Below are 26,031 nucleotides of genomic sequence, written 5' to 3'. Positions count from 1 at the left end.
GGGGCCTCAAAGAGCTGGCTGATGTCATTGCACAACTTCTCCCAATGAGTTTTGAGTGGTCTTGGGAACCCAGAAAGGTCCCAGCTGACTGGAAGCTGGTGAACATTGTCCCGATTTTCAGAAAGGGCAGGAAGAAGGACCCTGGAAACTACAGGCCTGTCAGTCTCACTTCAGTACCTGGTAAAGTTATGGAGAAGATTATCGTGGGAAGTATTGAAAAACACCAGAAAGACAATGCAGCCATTGGTCACAGCCAGCATGGCTTTGTGAGAGGAAAGTCCTGTTTATAAAACTCAATTTCCTTTTATGAAAAGGTAACCCACCCAGCAGACCAAGGGAAGTCAGTTGATGTCTTTCACAGGATCCTGCTGGACGAAATGCCCAGCCCACAGCTGGATAAACACACCACGTGGTGGGTGAGCAATTGGTTCACAGGTTGGGCAATAGTGAATGGGGTCACATCAGACTGGAGACCTGTCACTAGTGAGGTTCCACAGGGCTCCATCTTGGGCCCTGTGCTCTTCAACATCTTCGTAAGTAACTTGGACACAGGATTTGGAAGTGATATTAAGCAAGCTTGCAGATGATACAAAACTGGGAGGAGCTGTTGACTCCCTGAAAGGCAGGGAGGCCCTGCAGAGAGACCAAGACAAAGGAGAGAACTGGGCAATCACCAACCATAGGATGTTCAACAAGGGGAAGTGCTGGATTCTGCACCTGGGATGGGGCAACCCTGGATGTTCAAACGGATCGGGGAATGAGAGGTTGGAAAGTAGAGCCCTGGAAAGGGCCATGGGGGTCCTGGTCGATGGCAAGTTGAATCTGAGCCAGCAGTGCCCTGGCAGCCAGGAGGGCCAACCCTGTCCTGGGGGCATCAGGCAAAGCATCACTAGCTGGATGAGGGAGGGGATTGTCCTGCTCTGCTCTGACCTGGGACAGCCTCACCTTCAATACTGTGTGCAGTTTGGGGCACTGCAATATAAGAATGATACTAAGCTGTTAGAGAGTCCAAAGGAGGCAACGAAGGTGAAGAGCCTTGAGGGGAAGCCGTGTGAGGAGCAGCTGATGGCACTTGGTGTGTTCAATCTGGAGAAGAGACTGAGGGGAGAGCTCATTGCAGTTACAACTTCCTTGTGAGGGGAAGAGGAGGGGCAGCCACTGATCTCTGCTCTGTGGTGACCAGTGACAGGACCCAAGGGAATGGCCTGAAACTGTGTCAGGAAAGGTTTAGGTTGGATATTAGAAAAAGGTTCTTCCCCCAGAGGGTGGTTGGGCACTGAACAGGCTCCCCAGGGCAGTGGGCACAGCACCAAGCCTGGCAGAGTTCAAGAAGCATTTGGATGATACTCTCAGGCACATGGTGTGACTCTTGGGGTGTCCTGTGCAGAGCTAAGAGTTGGACATGATGATCCTAATGGATCCCTTCCAGCTCAGCATATTCTGTGATTCTGTGAGAAACCCAGCTTTAGACCATTAGCCAAAAAGGACAGAAAAATTAAGGAAAGAAGCAAAGGGGGGAAAATGAGAGACTGTGTGCAGCTGGAAGGAGGCCACAATGACAAGCATTTCCCCTCCACCTTCTATCCAATGCTCTTGTAGCCCATGGGGATTTTTGGGAGAGAGAAGGATGCAAGTAGATTATTTGGGAATAGGTTACCAGCACAGCCTCCAGCAACACAACAGCTCTGCAGCAGCTTCTCTCTTTTCCAGTAGTCAATGCCACAGGAATGCCTGACATTGTAGGACCACAAGATAATCTGCATGAAGATGCTGGGAAGCAAAAGGCCCTGAGACTAAGGGACTTCAGAGTGATATTATGGCCACTACTGAATAAAGTGTAATTATCAATAAATGGAGTAACTATCCTAACATGTCAGATCAATATATATACCCTTGGTTAAGTAACCTGCACTTTGCAAACATATTTAAAGTCATTAATTATTTTAACAAGTCAGGTTGGCTTAATACATGACATCATGGTATCTCTCTTATGCAGATCTACTTTAAGAGAAATGTTATGCATGGCATATAAAAGACAGATATACCTAGAGATTCATTTATACTTTCTAGAAATTTAGTCACTTGTTTTTTATGCTTATAACCATGAAGGAATTTTCTCACAATAGAATGTTCCAGTGCTTGGAATGATAGGGTCCAAAAATTTTGCTAGCCTGTCTCCTTCATGCTAGCATATGGATTATACAAAAAACAAGAAAAATATCAGCTAGCATATGAATTATACAAAAAACAAGAAAAATATCAGCAATTTTAAGAGGATGCATTTCAGTTTGAAGGCATTTGTCTCTCTGTACAGCAACTACAGAAGAGCATAACCTGAAATAAGAAGGTCTTACCAACTGTAAAGCTGGTGCTTTAATGCCAAAACTAAAAAAAAAAAAGAGAGAAAAAGAAAGAGCCTTTTGTGGGTGGGAAGAAATCAAATTTCCCTGCCTCCTAGACCAATAAATTCAGAAATGCTATTGGCTCTTAAGTTTATAATTACAAAAAAATGAATTAGTCAGTGTTATTGAGGGAAAAAAAAAGTCTAAGGCTTAAAAATTCTATTATTTTAGAAGAGAAGGCCTGAAGCTGCGGAAAAATAATTAAAACCACTAATAAAGTAAAATCTAGTCACATTGAAGTTAATAATTTTGTATTTTCATTCTTTCACTCAAATCAAAAATATGAGTAAAAGGCTGCAGGACTAACTTGGGAAACACACTCTTCCATTTAAGGCATTTGCAACGGACTAGCACTTGTATCAAAACATTTCTGAAACCCAAGAACTACAAAAAAACACCTTCAGTTTGGTTTTTTTTTTTCCAAACTTAGTCTTAAACTTACTACATCCTGCAGTTATTCCTGCAGAAAACAGCTTTTCAATTTCAAAAATTGCTTACCTCATAATTTCATACTGTGGTCTACTGTCCTGAGATCATATATTAGTTCATTAATGGTTCAGTTCTAAATCAATTAAAAAGTTCTCAGCATTCATAAAACTTGATTTGGTTGCCTTCTCAGATCAGAAAACTGCACTCAGTTACAGGTCATTTTTCTTCCTTTGTGGTAAACCAGCATTTAAGTGTCACATCTTTTCTTTCTGATTTATTCTTAAAAAAAAAGCACCTGACAACAACAACAACAAAAAAACCCCTCATCCTACATTCTGGAATGTAAAATAATTAAATTATTCAAATAAGAACAGTACAATCTGCTGCATGGATAGAAGTTACCTAACTCATGTAAGGAGACAAAGGCCCTGTAGAAGCAGGTAATTTCAGCAGTATGATTCAAATCATGGCTTGTTCATCTAAAGTCTGTTTTCAGGAATGAAAACTGCAACCAGTCAACACAGATACCAACAGTTACAGTTCTAATATGGATAGGTTTCAAAAGCAAGCCACACTTATCATGAGTCAGTAGGAAATACAAACTCTGCCTTTGAAGTCTGTCCCAGAAAAGGGGAAGACCCATGGAAGGGGAGATGCTCTTTCATCTTTCATAAAAAAGGCTGCTGCCACTGACCAAGTACTCAAAGAGTTTTCTTCTTCTATTTTTTTTTTTTTCCAAATGAATCTCCAAATCCCTGTCCTGATGAAGCCAGCCTCTGAGAAGTTCCTGGACTAAGAGGTAAGACACTCAAAATTCTTGGTTTACCCCCGAGATACGTATTTACAGAAGAGGAAAACAGTGTACTAACCTGTAAAATCTCTCTACACTTTTTTCTCAAGATAGTAAAGTAATTAAAATGTAAACAGTGGGTGGTCTGTCTGCATATCCACCCAATTATGAAGTAAGGTCTCATTCATTGACAGCCAAACAATAAGGGATCAAAATAAATGCTAAACAAATACTTTGAATTAACATCTGAGACAAACTGTCATGTGTCAAATGCTTTAATGTTCTTTACTAAAATGAACCTTATTGTTCACAGTTTTATCAGCAGAAGTGACCACTACTGCTTCTGAAATTTCTTATTATATTGGATGATTTTCAAGATGTAAGAAGATCTTCTACCATCTAACTAATTAATATCTTTACATTCTCTGTACTAATCTTGTTCCTCATCTAAACACAAGTTCAACTGTATAATTCTACTTTAATCTTATAAATATCCACACAGCTCTTCTTTCAGCTACTTTAATGGTATTTCTTACTCCACATTAGTATCCCATTCACGAAGACTGGTAGACTCTTGCTTTTATTACTCTTGTTGATTTTATTGTATTCTGCAATCATATTTTGCACTGTGATGAGAAAAATGCGTAGAGCAACTGACTCTCCATTAGCATTTTCTTATCTCCCATTCAAAACTATCTTGAAGTTTCACTAAATTTCATACAACTGTAAATATATGCTGTTTGCTTACAAACAGCTAAGTAGGTGATTCAGAAATTTCACAGACTCCCTGTTTGGAACTACAAAATTACCTGGTAGAATATCCTGAATTTTAATAACAGGTACATTTAATATTTCATAAAATGCTTACCAGGAAAAGAAGGAGGATTTGTATAAAATTGATTCTGAGAAATTCCACCAGTGTCTCTCTCCACTAGCTGACATGACTTTTAAAGTGCATTTAGAGTAATTAATTTTGAGATACAGCAGTTGACACCAATTTTTTATTTCTCCACACATCAGAAGGAGCCATATCCCACAGAAAGCCATCATGTAAGTAAAATGACAGTGTGCTATTGATAACCATAACAACAGCATTCTCACTCTTCTCTCTGTTCTCCACATGGAGACAATGTCTTTTAATTCATTGTTGTTAATTTTATTCTGTCATATGACCTCATTATACAATTATCTAATAGCTTATTAAATTTAATAAATAGGATTTTTTTAATAAAACCATGTTATAGTTTCTAATCTCTGATTACAGAGATGGAGCTCAAAAATCAATTGTTGACGTACAACGTTAATTTCTCAGTGTTGTTAAAGTATCATCTGCTTTCAGATACACATGGATAGAACAAAGACATTTCATATTGCAAAGAAAGGTTTAGTTTGCCGTTGTATTTAATCATGAATACTTCTGCTTTAATTGGAAAAACTAAAAATTCAACAACACAACACTTAAGAAACATCCATGTAGCAGAAGTATTCAATATAATGATCTCTTCTCCCAGGCAACTAATGGCAGGACAAGAGGACATAGCCTTAAGCTGTTCCAGGGGATATTCAGGTTGGACATCAGGAAGAAGTTTTTCACTGAAAGTCTGGTTAAGCATTGGAATTTTTATATTAATCGATACAATGGCAACTGGGAATGTATTTGGTTTTGCTCTCAGGCTGACCAATAAAAATCTATATTGCAGAAGTTTTGAGTCTATTTGAATGACAATTTATGGGCAAGAATAATATTTGCTGTACAGAAGGAGAAAATAAAAAGTTTTTTTTTCTTTATATTTTGAGAAGTAAAGTCTTTGAGAGAGTTTTTACTTTCTCTCTGTTGCTGAACTGGACCCTTTCCATAAGAGCAGCTAGAATGATTAAAGACATTACACACACAAAAAAAGTAGGTAATAGTTAAATGACTTTAAGATTCAAAAAGAATTTGTGAAAATTGTCTAGAAAAGATGATGTGTTGAAAGAAGAAAAGATTTATGGCTGATCTTTATCATGATCATTTAACCTGCATTTCTGAGACTGTTAAGAATGGGCAAGACAAATCTCTATGAGAAATACTCAAGATATATTTGAATCTACTGAGGTCCTTTTCAATAGGATCTCCATTTAAATGTTTGTCTTCCAGTATTTTTATGTTGTCTCTCTGCAAAGGATCAAGTACTTCTAGTGTTTTCTTTGCCATTGCCAGGGATGACATGGCAGACAGTCATGCAGAAAAAACCAAATGTCTCTAAAACATCACCTTATGCTCTTTGGTGCAAGACCACTGTACCTCAGATTGCAACAGATTGCAACAGCTGAGGACTCTGATTCCATAATGAAGCAAGGATCAAGCTGAAAGCCTCTGTGTCTTTTGCAGTGGAGGCTGGCTTTCTTTTTTCGTGGCCACTGCTTGTGTATCTCAGGCTACCTATCCTTTCACTTTTGAGGTAGTCTGCCTTTTTTCAATGTGGTTTGTTACTAGACTGGATGAGGTTGAATTTCTTGAGGAAATGTGCGGTTCAAACGACACCTTGTCTTTTATTATGACACAAGATTAGATTTATTCTTTATTTCCACTGTTCTAAAATGTCTACTACAGAACCTGCAGAGAATTGTGAGTATATCTCTAAGGACATCAAAATGCCATTATTACTGTAAGAAAATGATGGTTGGGATACTATAAGAATTTATTTTTTCCTAATTTATTTGAATTAATATGAAGCAATTTGAAAGTTCTGAAATTTCATGGTGTAGCCTTTTCACATTTTTTTTTCCCCAGGATTCATATATCAGCAATTTAAATTTTATGTCCCTGTAGGAAGATCATGAGAAATCCATTCTCCATTGTAATTCAAAAGCAATGAAAAGCCATGAAGATATTTCAAGTTCACAAACAAATGCAACAAGGGTTAAAGAGCCTGGCCTATGCAGCAGTCTTGGAAGAACTGCTGGCAGCAACAGTGAGCTTCTCTGTCTACCTTGTTCCGTATACTGCTTGGCGTCTAGCGGACCTTAGGATGTCAAAGCTGGGTTTGACTTGTTTGCTGCAAGACAAAAACTTTATAACTATAGGAACATTATGAGGTCAGTATCCTGTGTTCTCAAATTTGCCATTCCACAACCAACACACCACCCGTAATTTTCCAAGAATTTTATATATCACCATTTCTCAGGAACAATAAGGTGTTACATGTCTTGTTGATCAAGATGTCTCTTTATTCAAACCTGGTAATTCTACTGCCAAGGTTTTTATTCTCTAAGCACATTTTTACTGTGCTGGGCATAAAACAGCACTTATATCCGTTATTACCATACCTGTCTCAAACTATTTGCTAATTAACTCAATCAGTGAACTTGTCTGTGGATCATATTCAATTATTGTTTCTTTCCCCTTACTTTTGGTCATAAGAACAAGTGTACAGAAAATAAGTCTTCCACTATCCATTCCCACTTCCAAAACCAGCAAACACTACCGTGAAAAATAGAAATAGAATGGCACGTGGCTACAAAATACAAATAAATTTTCCTTTTGAAGGCTTTCCTTTACTGTATATTTCACTCAAACAGGCTGGCTTATATTAACCTGGGGTTGGTTTTTGCAGTTACGAAAATGAAAAAAAAAAAAAAAGAAAAAAACAGAAAAGAACAATTTCATGCAGCAATTTATACTTGTGACAATTTTCATAAAATTGCTTCATATTTACTTAAATTGCATCCAGAAAAAAATTTCAATAGAAATATTTTAGGTTCCAATTTTTTCCTGTCAGCTTCATGTTTCAACATTAGATGCTACAAATTCCATTCTCAGACAGCTTTGACCAAATTTAAACCAAATCACTTTCAGTTCAAAGTGTTTGTCCTCAAATACCTAACCACAACATTCAGAGGTACAAAGGATTTACTAAAACATCCCTCTCTGTTGTCACTCTGAAGCTGGTGCTCTAACATGAATACACAGATAGCTGGAGCAGACACTGCAGGCAAAAATGACAGATTAATACATACCTCTCTTTTATTTTATTTCATTTAAAAATAAGACTTCTCCTATTTCGTTTTCTTTACAACTACTGAAGCCAAGAATCAAATTCAACTTTTATTAGTAAATTTTATTAGTGCAAAATGAGAATTTTTCACTCTTGGTTCAAAATATTTGCCATTGAACGAGTAAAAACATCCAACCCAATTGTGAAAGACAGTTACCTTCACCTTCATTTTGCCAACTTTTTCTACTACAAGGAAGAAAACCAATAGTAATGTTGTAATGGTCAATGACTACTATACACTTTAATGGGACCTGAGAAAGCCAGATTAAATAAGGGCTCTTCAAACTCATGATCTCAGTAAAATGTCTGTTGGCAACAGCAGTTAGAGCTGGATCTGATACACAATATCACAACCTGAAAAGAAAACACATTTAAGGGGCACCTGTTTGTCCTCTAGACAATGTCAGTCTTTCCAATTAATCTATTTATTTTGCAGCTTTAAAGATTTCTGGTTTACTTTAAAGTGTAGATATTTTCTTAACTTATACACTATATATCAATACAAGTTGTTATCAGCAGAAGCACTGTCTTCCAAATTATTCCTTCCTAATAGAAAAAAAGAAAAAACTGAAGCACACAATCAGAGTAGTCAAATCATAGCAGCATTGCATGCAAATGGGTAGTAGGCTTTGTTGTCCACATACTTACTTATGACCCATTTCATGGGCAATTGTAAAAGCGAGATTCAGACCATTGTCCTCTGCAATTATACATTTTCGTTTTTCACTGCACATTCCACTCAGATATGCTATACCTAGGAAACACAATCACCACATTCAATTATTTTGTTATTACTAACTGTATATATTACGGCATAATTGACCCCAAACACGACTGAAAATTTATTATGGTCAGAGCCATCCAAATATATAAACAGACATCAGATAAAGGTTTACTTACTTGAACAATTGACTTTAGCACAAAATTGTATCAAAGACAGCAAATAAATTGTATTCAGTGGTAATATTACCTCACAGTAATGATTACATAGATTGTCATGTAAGGAAATGCAGTCTTTAAAAGCATTTCTAGGTACCTTAATGAGATGCAATAGAACACATGCATGATTATTAACACTGTTGTAAATGAAAATAGATGTCTGCAACAATAGGGCACAAGTCTGAACCAGTATTTTCTCTGACAGACTCAGAAGAAGTGAGTGCAAAGCACAGACCCATGCCCCTACATTTATCACTGCTAAGTACTGATAAAGAGTTCAGCATGTTAATGATTTTAAAAATGTAAAGAGTCAGATTTCATAGAAGAGTTCATAGGAGACTGCAGCCTGACAAACACATTCATTGTAGAGGCTATAATGCCTCTACTATATAGTACCTTAGTTTGGGGGATTTTTTGGGTTGGTTTTTTTTTTTAAGAAGTTCTAAGCGTAAGGTTTTGAGTTCAAGTTCAATTCAGCTTCTAAAAAGCAGAATGCCTGTAACTGTAAAAGCTTGAGGAACAGGCAGTTTAATTTGTGTAATGGCAAATTTTTTCAGAGCACAAATACATTTGTTGGGGACCTATCATCATCAGTCATTTGAAAATTCAGAGGAAGCAGTCAAAACACCGTTTCAAGTGTTTGGCCCTCTTCCTTTTGATGGAATGATTCCCTGTGGTTCAACACGTTTGCTGGATGCTTGCATGTAAAGGTCAAAGTTGAAATGTTTGACAGTATTTGAAATTTAGTCATAATTATCATTCTGAGTTAAAAAGATAAAAGTCATTCTTCTTACAGTCCAAGTGTTTGTCAGTCTGTGAGCACAACGCCTCATCCACAGCATTAAATTCGAGTAGCAACCCCATCACTATTCTGGTGGGGTTGGCCTTAACAGAACTGGCTGAAAGCTGTTGGACACAGAACTTTAGACAAAAAGTGTTGCTCAGGCCTGAACAGAACACTCATAAAATGAATAAGGCAGAATATTTCAAATTTTACTCTTTGTTTCCAAAAAAGGAAGAAAAATTGAGTGGGGATAATAGTCAGCTGGGATACAAAAAAGGGTGGCAAGCAATTGTTTTCGTTTGCATTACTTGTCTTTTTTGGCTTTCATTTATCTCTCCCTGTTATTTTCCTTTTCATTATTATCATTATTAGTATTATTTTTATTTTAATTAGGAGACTGTTTTTATCCAAACCCATGACTTTCCTCACTTTTACCCTTGCAATTCTTTCCTCCCATTCCACTGTGCAAGGAGAGAGTAGGCAGCTGTGTGGTGTTTTGTTGTCAGCTGGGGTTCAATCATGACACTTACTGATGATGGCCATTCGCAGTTGGATAAAATTTTCTTGCTGGGATCTACAGAAAGAGAATTCCCAAACCTCTATCTGCCTGTTGATTCTCAGTACTAACTGAAAACTACTATATTCTTTAGTCTTTTAAAAGGAAAAGGAGTCCCCTAATGTTAAATTAGATTTCTAATTCTAGAAATGCCCAAAAGCATCAAAAGCAATTAATGCTTTATGACTTTTCCCTTATTAAACAAAGCCAAGCTCGTATGTGCAAGCCACACTCAACAGCAGCTACTAGATGCAAATCAGCCAGTAAATCAGGAAATAGCTGTTAACTCATTTCACATCTTGTCCTTGATTATGAATTTCACATGTAGTGAAAAAGAAATTGACTCCAGTGAGCAGCTGCTCTTGCTTAGTAGTCTATGAATTAGGTAAGAGAAGGAATTTCTTCTTCAAACATATTTATAATCACTGCAGCTTCCTGTGGCTTATTAGCACAGCTCAAACTGCTCCAAGGTTAAATCCACATGAAAAAACCGAAAACCAACCCCAAAACAAAAGCAATGAACAATTCCTCCCTTGTTAAGGTATTCCTAGTGAACCCTGTAACACACTGCTTCAAATAAAACACTTGGTATCTGAAAAGTCTTGGACAGAAAGCAGTAATGTCATCTCACTGACAATTTAAGGAAGGATCCTATTATTTAACTATAAAGAAAGCTGCTTTGAAACAAACAAACAAACAAACAAAAAAACCCCAAACCTGGATTGAATACATGTCAAATGTAAAATATTCAAACTACTTCCCTCTGTGAATAACTGTTTCTCAAGTTAATTCAGAAGAAAATACATGCCACATAAATTTAGAGAGTAAAGCTTTACCATTGTGTCTTAGAAGAATCACATAAGGGACTACATTTTCTTATCAAAAATGTAAATATTCAAATGAAATACAGGCTGTTTCGGGAAAGTACAACTTTTCCCAGTCATAGCAGTTGTTTCTTACTACTACCATTACTGCTACCTGTAGACATCATCATTTCATTCTACATACTGTGTTAATTTTCTGGTTTATTAATGAACGTCCTCATCAAATCACCAAACTATTTATTCTTTCAAAGCAGGCACACCTTTACAACTTCTCTGTTATAAAGCAGTAGTTCAGCTGACAGGGATGTTACACAAAATACATCACCAACTAAAGTATCCAAGCAAGTCCGTCAGCTTTAACTATAACATGCAGGTATGACTTGAATATGTCTGGATGTGTAATAGTGCATTCTAAAAGGTTATAGAATGGTTATTATTTTTCCTCTTGCAGTGATCTAATGAAATAGAGTTAATATTCTAAAAGTCTGAATCAAACAAATGAATTACCTAGGCAATTTAAATTTCTTTTCCTCCGAACTTCCTTAGTTTCACAACTCATTCAATGTTGGTTTGCCATGCTATTACTGTGTGCTTATTCTGAATCCCAGACCTCATACCTGCTCCAAAATCTACTCGCTAATTTTAGATGCTGTTAAAACAAAAGAGACCCTTCCACATGCCACCAGTTTAATCTGTTGATCACCTGGATATCACCTCTATGCCTTCCTGAGCTATTTCACAGCTCTTCTGTACTGGGAACAGTAATGTTCTGCCCAACATAATTTGTTTTTTCTAGATTATAAGGTAATAATGACCATAAAAATTACAGAACAATGTTCTTGTAACATATTCTGTGATGAAGAGGGATAGGTGATCACCCAGATATCCCTTGTACTACTGATAAAAATCAGAGTCTACCTGAATTTCCAGTCTGTATGAAATAAAAATTTAATAAAAAACAGACATGTATGTTCTGTTTCCAACACTTGAAAACACAAGCTGAAAGAACTGAAAAGTGCATAGACTTGTATAGCAGAGTTCATGAAAAAAAAAAAATCCATTTTAAAGCATTTTTTAATGAAGAAGTATGTTATAATCTCAGGAACATAGGGATAGCATACTCCTTGATGTTCTATCTATCCATCAGAGAATAAAAATTGTCGAATTTGATCAAGATGAAAAACAGTAAAACTGCCCAGATTCCCAGCATCTACTGCACTTCCTGTTGTCTAGGTAAAATAATAAAGCATACTATTACTGTTGAATGCACATTAAATATACTTTCAAGAATATTGAAAATGCTCATGAATGATGAATCTATTTTTATTAAATTATTATGCATACAACTGATATTGTTCAAACACATACTATGAATAAAAGTAATATTTATGTATGGAATTTTCTTCTGAAGTTTCTACACCAAGTTCCATAAACAACAGTACAAACCACTAATGAAATATAGATAATCCTGAAATGGATAGAAAACATGCAGAGAAACTCATGATGATTTGAATCATACAGTGTCAAAAATAATCCTCAGCCTTCAGAAGGTATCATGCAGTGACACACTCCTGAAAGCATGACCTTAATTTGAATTATTGATGACACACAGAATTAGCAAGCCACTGCATTAGAAACATAATTTAATGCCCTAATACATCTGGCTTTTGATTCAAGCATAAGTATTTTTCAAGTAAAAAGTACTTTAAAAACGTATTTAAAAGAACTGGTAAATCAGTGAGCCAGTGAGTATAAAGGACAGTATTTAACTGCACTTGATTACTAATCTAACAAATTACTTTTTAGCAGACCAGATGATTTTCTTAAGCAGGAGAAAAAAATTTTCCAACGAGGTGACACTTAAAAGTTTAATTAGCACAAGCTGTTCTGAAGAGAGTCACAGATGACTTCCAGGAAAAACAAGTCTTGTCAGTTGTCAGTGAATGAGCAGCTCTTAAACATGGCAGTAATCAAAACAAGACAGTTAACAAACAGGAATCTCAAATGCAAAAAGAAAAACCTGGGATAATTTCTTTTTCTCAAGTGAGAGATATCGACAGTGAGAATAAATATATCTATACATGTGTGTGTATAACAATACAAATACAAATCAATGCAAGACATCAGAAAAAATAATGGGATAAAACTAAATCAGTTTATGTTGGATTTTACCCAAAGGTAAGTCAATTTTTTTCATGTCTTTTGTTAAGTTTATAATCTATCTACATATTAGAAAATCCAGTGCTTCTCTAGAAAAATATGTTATCAATAAGTACACTTACATATATAATATATAAATATATATATATACTTGCATATATAATATAAAAAAATGTTATCAATAAGTATACTTATTGATACATAGTAATGTGGTTTTATGGTTCAGAATAGACTACTAAGCTTACTTTTCTGCCTTGAAACAATCTACTGCACTCTAATCTTTAGAGCAGGGAAAAATTCTAAAAATGGAAAGGGCATAGGTATGCCATAGATGCAAAAATAAATTTTTAATGTGTGCTTCTACACAGATTTAGGTGCTTAGTTCTTGCATCTTCTGAAGAGTCCACAGACATCTAAGAAGTTATTATAGGGATGGTAGAACTGCTAGGAAATACTAATTTTCTTCTAAAATGCAGCCCACGTGGAAAACATTCCTCCCAAGATGAATACACAGATGAGACAATAAGTGAATTTTCTCCACTGTCCATTCCTGGCCTTTGCTGGAAATTCATGCAGGGATCGTGTGAGCTAAAGCTGCATCCACACTCTCATCTTTTAACAGTCACCAAAGTATTTATTCTCCACATTTGAGTATTCTTTCTTCACATGCATCAGTTTGTGTCCATAACATGCGACGGCAAATAACTCCAGAGTGTAACTGTGTACAACAGTACATGTTTCTCTTTCTATGAAGATTGCAAAGGGGATATTCTAACTCAAATTCCAACTCTATTCATCTGCTCAAAGCAGTGGTTTTCTTCCTAGATCTCTGTCAACTGCAATGGCAGACTGAGAAGCTCTAGCAAATTTAGCAACTCCTCAGGCAGAAGCCAACTATATCCATTTGGCATCTCTGCATACCTTACCTACTCTTGTTCTTTTTGTCAGTCTTTCTGACTGACACAGGTGTACCATGGTTAATTGAAGAGCAGCATTACAACTTTTCCATGGTTCTCCATTCTTTCCTTGTTGATTCTAACAGTCACTTTACTTAGGTGATCGGGAGGGCCAGTGGTGTCCTGGGGTGCACTGGGAAGAGTGTGACCAGCAGGTTGAGGGAGCTGATCCTCCCCCTCTACTCAGCCCTGGTGAGGCCACATCTGGAGTGCTGGGCTCTTCTGTACAAGAAAGACAAGGAGCTACTGGAAAGGGTCCAAAAGAGGGCCACAAAGATGATCTGGGGTCTGGAGCATCTCTCTTGTAAGTAGAGACTGGGAAATGGACCTGTTTAGTCTAAAGAAGACTGAGAGGAGATCTCATTAATGACTATCAATATCTCTCAAAGGCAGAAGCCAAGAGGATGGTGCCAGACTCTTTTCAGTGGTATCCAGCAACAGGATGAGGAGCAATGGCCATAAAAAGAAGCAGAAGAAGTTCCACCCCAACAAGAGAAAGAACTTCTTCACATTGAGGATGGCAGAGCACTGGAACAGGCTGCCCAGGGAGGTCATGCAATCTCCCTCTCTGGCAACATTCAAACCCACCTGGATGAGTTCCTGTGTAACCTCCTCTAGGTGACTCTCGGCAGGGGGTTGACTCATGATCTCCAGAAGTCCCTTCCAACCCTAACAATTCTGTGATTTTCAGAGAATTGTCTACTATCATTCTCTGATCTCTTTCCTGAGTGGTAACAAAGCCTATGGTTTCACACATATAAGCTAAAGACTAAATTGTTTTTCTTAATATGCATTACTTTGTTTTTGTCAACACTTCATCTTCTCTTTCATTTCCTTTTCAGTATCATGATGTCCATTAACAATTCTTCTTCTCAGCTTTATACTGAACTATCCAGATGGCTTCAAACTGTATGAAAGCACACACAGGCCACCACTATTCGAAATACTTTAGGAGGCAAGGCAGCTCTGAATTCAAGCATAAAAACTGACAAATAATTCCCATGTCTTGTTTTTTAACTTCTTAGCCACGTATAAAAAACTTATTAAAAATTAAAAGGAAAATATCTAAAGCAATAATGCACTGTAACATTGCAGCTGAATACAGCCGGTATAATTTTAAAATATTTTAATTGCCTTTTTTTGTTTGTTTTCTAAAGGCAACATCACCAAGTGGAAAACTTGTCCATAGAAATATGAATAAACAGGAAAAGACTCAGATGGAAAAGAAAACTGCATACTGTAAAATGAAAAGAGCCATAAATTGAGAAAGAGAAGTTACAACTTCCTTTTCTCCTCGTTTAACCTTGTTTTGCATCTGTAATCCAGGAAGATAAAAAACCCCAATACTTGATTAGCTTGCATATAATTGGAGTTGGAGAGGTCCTAAGTCATTCTGCTCAAAAGAAAATATGAAAAATAACAGTGTATGGAGTAATATGTAATAAAAATTTTCTTTGCTTCATATTTTCTCATACTATTAATATGAAAGAAAAAACAAATGTAACCTTTCTAAGAAATAACTTAATCTTCTAAGAAGTTGAACTAGTTTGATCCATTACTTTAACTTCCTCATGGCATGGTTTTCATGAACAATTTTTCTAGATGTTTGTTTTACCTGGCATAGAAAATTATTAGGAATCTCGATCCACATTTATAAATTAAACTTTTGGACAGAAGTAGAAAAGTCTATTTTTAGGACTTACACAATAAAGGCTTTCGGTCTTTAAATTACATGGGTAAATTATAAGAGTGCCTTATGAAAGCTTCATAGAACTCTGCTGTATACAATCAAATCAGATCTGACTTTGAAAAGGAGACACCTTACTGCTTTGGCAGCAAAACTAAATGGGGCTTTCCAAGTAGAGGAGAAGCTTATTACTTAAAAAGCCAAGACCAGGTTTCAAGCTGATCACCAGCCGTTTCAGAACAGCTCTCACCAAATACATGCATAAATAAATTAATCTTTAGGTTATGCTTTTCACTGATGCATTGGACAGACATGACAGATACACAGCTCACTTTGAATGAGTACCACATACCTCAGATCATGAGCTGGGGCCTGCATCCTACTCTGTACATTGACAAAAGTCTTTGTTATTCTACGGACAAGATGGTGAGATGATGACAATGAACACTGTGGTACACCACAGGAACATATTTTAACAACTCAGACTTGCTTTCTGTGTTTTCCAACTTGTTCTACAGCTACATTTCCCCTAAAAGTGGGCAATGTGACAATGTTGTTTTGCAACCTTTCAGGCCGTACTTGTACCTTTCTCTATCAATCCCTTCTGGAGTTCACATTTTTATCTCGGGCAAAAACAAAGAGTGAAAGTTATTTTTGTGAACTAGCCATTTCTAGTCCTCATGTTATCTAAAAATCTGGCACTTCTGATCCTGCCATGAGCTGTAGCAAAACAGGAATTAGAATTTACTCCTCACACAGAATTTTTTATCATTGTCCATTACTGTCTTATATATATAGCATATATATACATACAACATTAAAAAGACCATTAGGAAGAAATATCTTTTAAAAAATTATTCTGGATAAAAAAGAGAGCTAGACTTACACTTTTCTTTGACAGAATGAGCCCTAAACCAGAAGCTAAGGAAAACTGCTATTAATGGATCATGATAATGACTAGGAAATACAAAACCTAAAGCATACATTTCCCTTTTACTTCTTTACCTTTGTGACCAGATACACCACTATTCCATACTGGCACCTGTATAGTGCTACACCTGTATAGTGTTACAAGGTACACATGATATGAAGGCTGTGTCTATTCATTTGACTAATTGCCTCTACATTTCTCTGTAAACAAATGCACGTTTTTCTTTTTCCAGTCTTTTGATCTTTATTTAGTCAACCTTTCATTTTTATTTTCCACACCCACTTTTCTTAAATAAACCTGTTTATTAAAAAAAAACCCCAAACCTAAATAAATAAATTAAAAATTACCTTTTAGTTTCTGGTCAATAAATCCCTAAAACACGAGTTAGGCAAGGGTCATGGGCTTATGAAGCTGAGGGAAGAGCATAGGGGCTGACCACAGCTGTTGCAAAGAAAACTGAACTTAACACAGAAGGGATTGGAGGGTTAGTTTTAGATAAATGCTTCTATCAGTTCAGTGGATTAACTGATTGTACAAATGTGTATTCTTGAGTTAATCAAAGGATTGCGAATGGCTTCTTGAATCAGCCAGCCCAGCAAGGGAAATGTGCATATGTTGCTCAGCCCCACTGAGAGTATAAAACTGAATAACTCACAAAATGAATTTTGAAAAGATAATGGGCTTGAGCTGACTTTAACTCACATATTCCTTCCTGGTACCAGCATTGTCCAGCATCACGACAGTGAGGATATGAAGACCAGTAGTGAGGATCAGATTGGTACTGTGATCCCACTGTACATTGCAGTGGCTATAGCTGCTTGATTTCAGCATGTTGCCGTATCACTCTGCTAAATAAAAATCCCACATAACATCAAATGTCTTCAGATGAGTAAATTTCATTTTAAACACCAAAACCTCCTCATAGTGAAACACCTGATAGAGCCTGGCCAGACAATTCTGACCCTCTTGCATTTCATTGCTCCCCACAGGGGATATTCCTTCAAAGGATGGAAGAAAAAGTAATACTGATCTATACAGTATCCATACAGAATTAGCCTTCTCTAAAATACATTTTTTTCTCGATTGCTTTCTTTTTGAGTCAAGTTCTGTTCAGTTGCTGGCAACTAATCTCATGTCAGAGCATATAGTAGCTCTTGAAAGTGTCAGGAAGCAAGCAGAACCACTGTGAACATCTGGAATATGTAAGTGGCTATCTGTGTTTAATAATCCTACACAAAAGCTTGAGGGTAGAGGCACTCTTGAAAGTGGAAATTCTCTGTGAAATTCTTTAAAGAGACGAATTATTCTTCAGATCATTTAAAAATAAATGCCCAATTGTAAGAACAGATAACAGGAGAAAAGTACTACCAGGCCTACATTTCTCCTTCTAGAACAATTTTTTAGAAATTAAACACCTGATTCATGGCAACAAATCTTCAACGCTTAAACAGACTGATTACTATTGGATGACTCACATCTGGTATTTGTCCATTCAAAAATCTGTAAGAGTTAGATGGCATAGATTTACCAGGGCAAGTATTTTAAAAGAGTGAACTTTCATAGAAAGAGAGAACAAGTTCATTTTCCAGTCCAGTATAAATATTTCATGCAAAATGTTTCAGAGGCTTGCAAACTGAAGTTACTGCCAGGGTATGACTTTAAAAGGAAAAGCAGGAATAAGAGATTCGAATATGAATTCAAAGGGAGGTACCTTATCTAAAAGGGTAAGTGAAATTTTAATTTGCCAAGAATATCACAGTGTAAGAAATTACAATATGAATATTTGCTAGTATTTACACAGACTGACCTCATTTAATGAAGATAACTCTTTCTAATAATTTAGCACACCTTTCCTATCAGACACTTTCTTGCTGCTGCCAACTGTTTAAATTACTTTTTTTTAAAAAAAAATGTAATCGCTATTTTAAACATACATTTACAAAAATAACATAAAGAAAGGCTTGGTCAATTTAAAAATATTTTAAATGTCTGGAATACATTAAAACACTCAAACATTTTCTTTTAAAGTACTTTTTTAGAAAGCCTCATCATTTAATGTCAAGGGCCCTGGCCCAAGGGAATAGGAAGCACAGTGCACAGAAACAGCATGCTTATGAAAACACTGATGTAAGGGTAGGTTCAGACTTCCAGGAGAGCTACACATGTATCACATGAGTTACCCTAAAAGTTACCCTAGTTTTCAAGACCAATTTTGAGGTAGCCTTTGTTTTTTAAATGGAATTTTGACATGATTTCTGTAACCTTAAGAAAATTCTGGTGACCTTAACTCTTGAGTGTATATGTCATTTTAAGAAGATTTAATGTTTTCTGTTATTCATTAAAAAAAACCAAATCAGAACATACTTATCGCACCCCTGTTTTAATACAAATGCTGTGTTTTTAAAACTGTCTCTGATTCTGGGACAATTTGACTCTTCATGAGAAATGTGATGACTACATGTTATCCTGGAACATAAGATGGTCCAATTAATTGTTAGAACTCACTCCAGTGCTGTGAAGTGTGAGTTTGCTTTAAGATATTTTAAAATATTATAAGCCCACAACTCTGTACACTTGGATCAGAATATATTAGCATCACAGAGTAAAATATATAGTACAGATAAGTAAGAATTATGTCACTATATCCAAATACTGAAAATATTCACTCAGGTGTTTATCTCGCATCTTGCCTTCCTGACATCTGGGCTTCATTTCTCGCATTCGTACAATGTGCAGCTGCTAAAGTTGCCCCCATGTTCTGTACATCTACACACATTGCAGTGCCTTTGAATTCACCTCCTGTCTCATTCCATCATATCATTTTTTAGCTGAACATGCTCCCAAGCCTTGTGTAACATCAATTCCCCTTCCCAGTTTGATGTATTTCTAATACATTAGCAATGTTTTCCCTGGTCTTACAAAGATTCCAGTCTTGATACCCTACTAAGTTGATTCTCCTGTAATTTAGTTTTTGGTGCCTTTTTCCCAGAAGAGAGTTGGTACCATCCCCTATGCAACAAGCAGGTGTGAAATTGCTCATGAGACCATATTATTTGCATTCTAACACACATTCTTTAGACCTACTTTTATTTCTGCAACAAAATAGTAAGAACACAAGACTGTCTTGCTTTCTTTTGCCATTTATTTTATCATACCCATTATTATACACATGCCATGGAAATGATACCGTGTGATAGGAAGATAAAACTGTTCCTTGACTAACAGGGCTTCAGCACAGTAATACATTTCCTCATTTTCTGCAACCTCGGTGATTTCTGTAAAATATTTCTCATGTTTTTATGACATAATCAAGTTAAAATTGATTATTCTACTGTTGCTGAGGTCCCACTTAAAGAAAATATTTAGGAAGTTTTTTCCTTTTTTTAAAGCATGGTGTAATTTGCTCTCTTTTTTATGTGGGACGAGGGGCAGCTAAGGAAATTGAAAGAGGTCATCTGGATTTGTTTGTTTGTTTGTTTTTAGAATAGTGTACTACTCTATTGCCAAAGTTTTGCCGTTTGTGACCTTTAAGATTTTTGTGTGAAGAAATTATACTTTGTTTCACTATTGCATATTTCATTACTTTGTGTTTGCATATTTTATTTATGTTTCCAATAAGCTTCACCCTCCAGCCTTATAAGGAAGTACCTTTAGCCTATTAAATTTTCACAGAGACCATTTAACATCTAGGAAGCATCTATTACTGTCTGTTCTGGAAACCTGACATAACTGTCAGTACATTATTTCCTTGGCATGGGTTTTGATTTTAGTGAGATCCATAAGCATCTTTCTCTTGTTTCACTAAGAGAAAGATGCACTATGAGAAAATGACAGATCTTGGAACTACTTATAGAATACACTAGTAGCACATCTTCTAGGAAATGTGAATTAAATAGCTAATTGTTCCTTTATACAGAAAACACTGACTAGATGTGGATGCATAGCTTAGCTAGTGTCTTTTGACAAATGAGAACAAAGAAAAAACTATCTTGAGGATAGTCTTCCATCACACCTCTTTTCAGACAAAATTATTTCATTTAAAATTACTGTGGTTATGTGCAGATACTCATCCTGTATTTCATCTTCATTAGTATAACTAAGAATACATTGTTTCATGATGAAAGTGATTATGCTGCCTAAGAGTCAATGTAAACTGATCAGTGGCACAAGTTTCTTAAAGTTCATATCTCAATGTTCTTGCAAACTGTTCCCAGTTCATAAACTCTTTGAGTTTGTTGGGATTAATCTCAAAAAGTTTAAACTCAATGAAAGACAGCTGAAAAGGCTGAGTATCAGGTCTTTCTTCTTGCAGGGCACCTATTATCCAAAATAACCTTTGCAAAGTCTGCAAAATGTAAGGGAATCAAGAACCAGAGGAGGCTCCTGTATCACTCATGTACAGCACTAGTCCCCCCTTGAGCAGGCTGAGTAAATGATGTTTTGTTCAGGGTAGGGTACCATAATCCTCAGAACATAAAAACTTCAGTACAGACTCAAAACAGAAATACAAAAGAACATGCTGCCATTTAAATGTCACAAAAGGGAGCTACGAAATGGATTCGAACGTAAGATCTTCCCCCAGGCATTTAAATGAAGAGTGAGACTTGGCCCTGTCGCTCTGTTCCTTTCTGCTGGCATTCGTGGAGCACTTTTCTTTGTGTTTTGACAAGTTAGATGCAGTTGTATAGATAATCTGCAGTTCTCTCCACAAATATGGAGGTCATTTTGTTTCCTCCTCACTTAAAGGACCCATGTACCACTGACTACTGATCCCATTGTTCAAAATGAAGGAAAAAAAAATGCGTTAATGCATTTTTTACAATCTAATTCCATCACACTGACATTTTTTTTCCATTATATAGCTAGTATGGCCAGTCTTCGCGAACGAAGATTTGGGAAGGGTCTTTACCCTTCGAGCCTGCGCAGTGGATTTTTTAGGTGAGACACAGTGTGCGCTGAGCTGAGCCCACCCTTTAATCCTGAGGTTCATCTGCCGGGGCCGAGCGAGCTTGGACGGTGGCAGTGAGGTCCTCAGGACGTAGGTTTGTTTAGAGTGACCTTCTCTTAGATGGATGGCCTTACAGGGCTAACGAGCTCCATCTACCCGGGGGACTGGTCTAGTGGTTAGGATGCGGCGCTTTCACCGCCGCGGCCCGGATTCGTTTCCCATTATATAGCTACAGGACACAAAAATTGTGCATTAGTCACAAGGAGCTACCTGTCTCTTGTCTTCTGAAAACACTTCCACTGAAAAACAGTGGGATTTTCCAGTGCAAAACACTATACAGGATTGTCTATTCATACAAAACTTTGCAAATGTTTCTTTCAAAAGGATAAAAACACTACACAAAAGCATCTCTACCAAGAGCTAAACACAAGACTAATGTGAGCAAAATGGCTGGCTAGCTAGGAATAGTATTTTACAGCCATCTATTTTGAATGTCTTTAATTTGTAATGTTTGACACCACACTTTATTTTTCAGTTTTAAAATTTAATTGCAAGCATGATTCTTGAAGTGAAGAGCAATTCTTCATACAAACTAATCCAGAGTGCATATTGGTATTATAGCACACAGAGTAAATTATTACTAATGCATGATTATTTACAGCTGCCAATGCACATGATTTTATTATGAATGTACACAAGATTCATCTAAATGTTTTTCACATAAAAACAACCTATAAAAGATGAGTAGTGAAGTTGTAAAATCCAGGAGACAATGAAAGATATTTTTAAGTGCTCACAGCTGCTTGGACCTCGTTCAGTTTTTCAACAATTTGGATGAACAAAGTGACGCAGAACATAATTCACTGTTTAATGCAGTGAGAGAGTCATTAAATCACTCATTCATTTATCTCTTGCAATCCAACTAGCAAAAATGGTAAATTTTCTCCTAGTGAAAGAATTTTAGCCTAAGCTTAGTTAAGCCATGCCCAGTTTTGTCCTCTGTTTTGTGTCTCAGCACCCCTCCATGTCCTTGGCAGTACTGCCCCGAGGCTTCACTGATCTTTCACTTTTGAATCCAGTATGGCTAACTGAAGGATTCACACATGAAGTTAGAAAGTACACACTATTCACAAGACAAACACAAATTATAATGATAACTAACTTGCTAGTTGCTTCTGTTTTCTTTAACATATAGTAAATATGCATTCTATAATATTAGGGATTCTTTTGTCCTTACTTTGGAATGCCCTTTGCCTGATGGCCACAGAAGTTTTGGCTATGAAAGAAATTAAAGTTCCAGTTCAAAACATAAATATTGTAAATGCTATTCAATGTAATGTTAAAATTCTTATATATAGTAAGTCTCTCTATATTTTAAATCCTTTTAATACAGGATTTTAAATACCTCTGGTAAGTTCAAACTAAATACAGAAAACACTAAAAAATAAAATAAAAAGTATACGTAGAGATGAACCAATATAATGTGTAGAAAATGACTGTCTTATTGCATTTTCACAGAAGAGATATGAAATTTTGAGGATGGATGGATGGCACTGTGGTGCATTATAGGACCACTTACTCAAGTCAAGAACTAAATTCAGACATTGAGCTTGTAGCTGAATCTGCTCAGATTTAAATGTATGTTAAGAGCAATCATCACATGCCACCTAAGTGAAAAAGAGCACAACTAAATGTGTCCAAACTGGAATGCACAACAAGAATTAGATATGTAATAGTTATTATTAGAATGTAAGAAATATTGTTAACCTCAGAGATATTTCGAGATAACCACAATATCTGAAAGAGTTGATTTCTTTAGTAAATGAGGAATGATTGCACATTTAATGCTATCTTAACTCCACCGTATTTATTTTTTATTTATAACTATTATACAAATAAATAATATTAAAGACAACCGTAAATACCAACACTATCAACAACACACAAAATTATCCTGCACATCAAATGAGCAACGTTTCAAAAATTATTATTCCTTGACATCCAGAGGCTAATGGAAGTTCAGTACAGAATGCCATAGATTTTCTGAGCTCTATTGAAAATTTACTTATGGATTTCATAGTAAACTTTCAAAACTGGATGCAGACATGAAAATTAACCTTCCTCTCTTCCTACAATCAGTTAAAGGCCCTACTGCTTCCTAAGACAGACTGTTAACACATACTTAGTAAGAAAGCAGTAAGTGACCTCTGTAGTATAATCTGAGAAACAAAACAGAAAATATCTTTTTTCCATTACTTTCAGCTCTCTAAATGCATTGGCTAACTACTTCAAAGTAAAGTAACATAAAATAAAGAAAACGGAGTTGCCTGAAGGGGTAAGTCCTTGATCAATTGTTTAAGGAGGAAAAGACTTGGTTTTTAAGTATGGTAAGTGTTAGTAATTAAAAGCTCAGTGATTATGAAATTGCCATCAGGAGTCCATTCAGAGAGATTTATTCAGTGTTACCCTACTACTGTTGAGATTAATTAAGCTTTAAACACTTAAAATAAAACACTGGAAAATAAAACAATCTGTTGTGTTGTAACCTTGTTATTTTGTGTCCGAGTTACAACACAGCTTGAAAACAAAGGTTTGCATGTCTTGATGTGAAAACTTATGTCTCTGGTCTCATTGGAGCCTTAACATTTAGTCCAACTCAGTAAAACAAGAGGCAAGGTAAGATGGGACTGGATTTTAAAAGTTCTTCTGGAAACATGAAGTTTAATAATTTTTAGAACTAAATTTAATAAAAGAAAAATAAAGTTGAGGCTTGTAACAGCAATGCCTGGATTTGATGACTGAGCACATGTGTTGTAGTCCTACATTCTGCTTTCCTGAGAAACTTCACCAGGCATGCATAATTCATTTGACATTTCATGACACGAGGTAGACTAAATTCTATTTATTTTTCTTTGGTTTTTTTTTTTACATTTATTGGAATTCATATCTAATTAGGTTCTGTTTTACCGTACTTACATGTAACTCAACAACAAAAGCAAATTTTATTCTGCAGGCTGTAGCAGTCAAAATTTTCCTGATGATTTAAAAAAAAAAAATCTGGTGTTTTAGAGGTTTCTGTATATTAGATACACTGGACTATCATATGGATATCACTTCCTAGGGAACTTCTGCATTTCTACAGGAGAAAATCAATGTTCAGAAGCCACATGTGAAAAATCTAGCTACTGAGGCATTTGTAGCTACTGACCACACATCTGGGCTACAGTACTTTAAAAAAAAATACCCCAAAGTTCATTAAGTGAAATTGAGTGAGATTTCTGTGGTAGCTTTTCCACAAAAGCATTTAAAAGATGGTCCTGTTCTCACTGTATGAGATGTTCCTCTGTATGCAGGTCAGAGAATTTATTATCATGATCTTGCTGTAAAAGAACATGTTGTAAGAACGGAAAATTGTACATATTCTAAAGTTATGTGAATGGCTTAGATTAGGCTACACTTTGGAAATCTCCACAGGAAATCTAGAGAAGATTAAATGGTGAGCTCAGTTCTCTGAATGTCAGCAATGTTACTGAAAAAAAAATCTTTACGTAGGATACGTTTAGAGTATCTTTTTTTTCAGTGGGGCCAATAAATTCACACAGCAAAAACTCAAATCTTATAAGGTTCTTGCTGGTTTTGCCAATTTTGTGTAGCAACAAGCTTGGAGATGTGTCAGAGATCATTTCTGACCTAGGAAATTTTACAGACTGTAGCTATGCCTTCACTGGGAGAAACATTGTAGTTGTTTCTCATCATCCAGTCTGTCCATTCTGCTCTCTGAATTCCCATGGCACCCAGACCAGTGACATTTACAACAAAACAATGAAAATTAATTACACTACTGATGAATATCAGAAAAAACTTCTGGTCACAGAGGTCAGCCAGAGGGCTAGGTGTACATCTCTCCAGCTATGGGTAACCTCAGTCAACAGCATTTTAAAATGGTAACCTCAAAACATAACACTTTTCACCAACATCCAACTGGACTGTGCAATGCTGAAATGTTCAAAACCCCAGATGTATGCAAACACCTTAAAAAACTTATCTTTCTAACCTCTCCTGATTTCATCCTCCTACATTTCTTTCTGCAAGACTGGAAGGATCACTGTGTAGTAGTTATGCACCTATATATAGGTTCTATGTTCTATTCTATGAAGAAGTAGTTCTTGCCTAAACCCTACTTTCAGCTTTATCTGACTTGTGGGGAAAAACCTGTTCCCAAACTTTCAGACATACCATAAATGACAAGCTTCAGGATTTATGGATTCCCATCAGCCTTCACTGAGAAGAAAACCTCTCTTGGCCCCTGCAAGTGACAGCACCTGGACAGCTTACAGTGTTGATTTGGAGCTGCATTTGGAAGCACATTTATTCTGTAGTTGTGTCTCCTCAAAAGGGAAACAAACAAAAAGAAAGACCAGCAGAAAGTCTAACGCTGCTGACATGGCTTGCGTCACAAGGGCTCCTATTCTGCAGCCCGTGGGCACTTGATCTAGCTGTAAATTATTAGCAGCACCAAGTGCCTGCAGGAGTCCAGGCACAGCAGCACACAGCTCAGCAGGAGGGAGTTCACTCTGATTCTCAGCAA

At 36.3% G+C, this 26,031-nt stretch overlaps 1 protein-coding gene across 1 annotated transcript in view; it reads right to left on the bottom strand.

Annotated features, from left to right (window-relative positions):
* The window catches only part of ADAMTS19 (ADAM metallopeptidase with thrombospondin type 1 motif 19), a 141,592-nt gene that overhangs the window by 58,911 nt on the left and 56,650 nt on the right, over positions 1–26,031 (bottom strand). Inside the window, exon 8 of the mRNA XM_032676746.1 lies at positions 8,307–8,412. Coding sequence (XP_032532637.1) covers positions 8,307–8,412 — 106 coding nt within the window. The remainder of the gene's footprint in view (positions 1–8,306; positions 8,413–26,031) is intronic.

The sequence above is a fragment of the Chiroxiphia lanceolata genome, chromosome Z (assembly GCF_009829145.1).
Source record: "Chiroxiphia lanceolata isolate bChiLan1 chromosome Z, bChiLan1.pri, whole genome shotgun sequence".
Lineage (NCBI taxonomy): Eukaryota > Metazoa > Chordata > Aves > Passeriformes > Pipridae > Chiroxiphia > Chiroxiphia lanceolata.
This window is presented reverse-complemented; position numbering and strand designations above follow the sequence as displayed.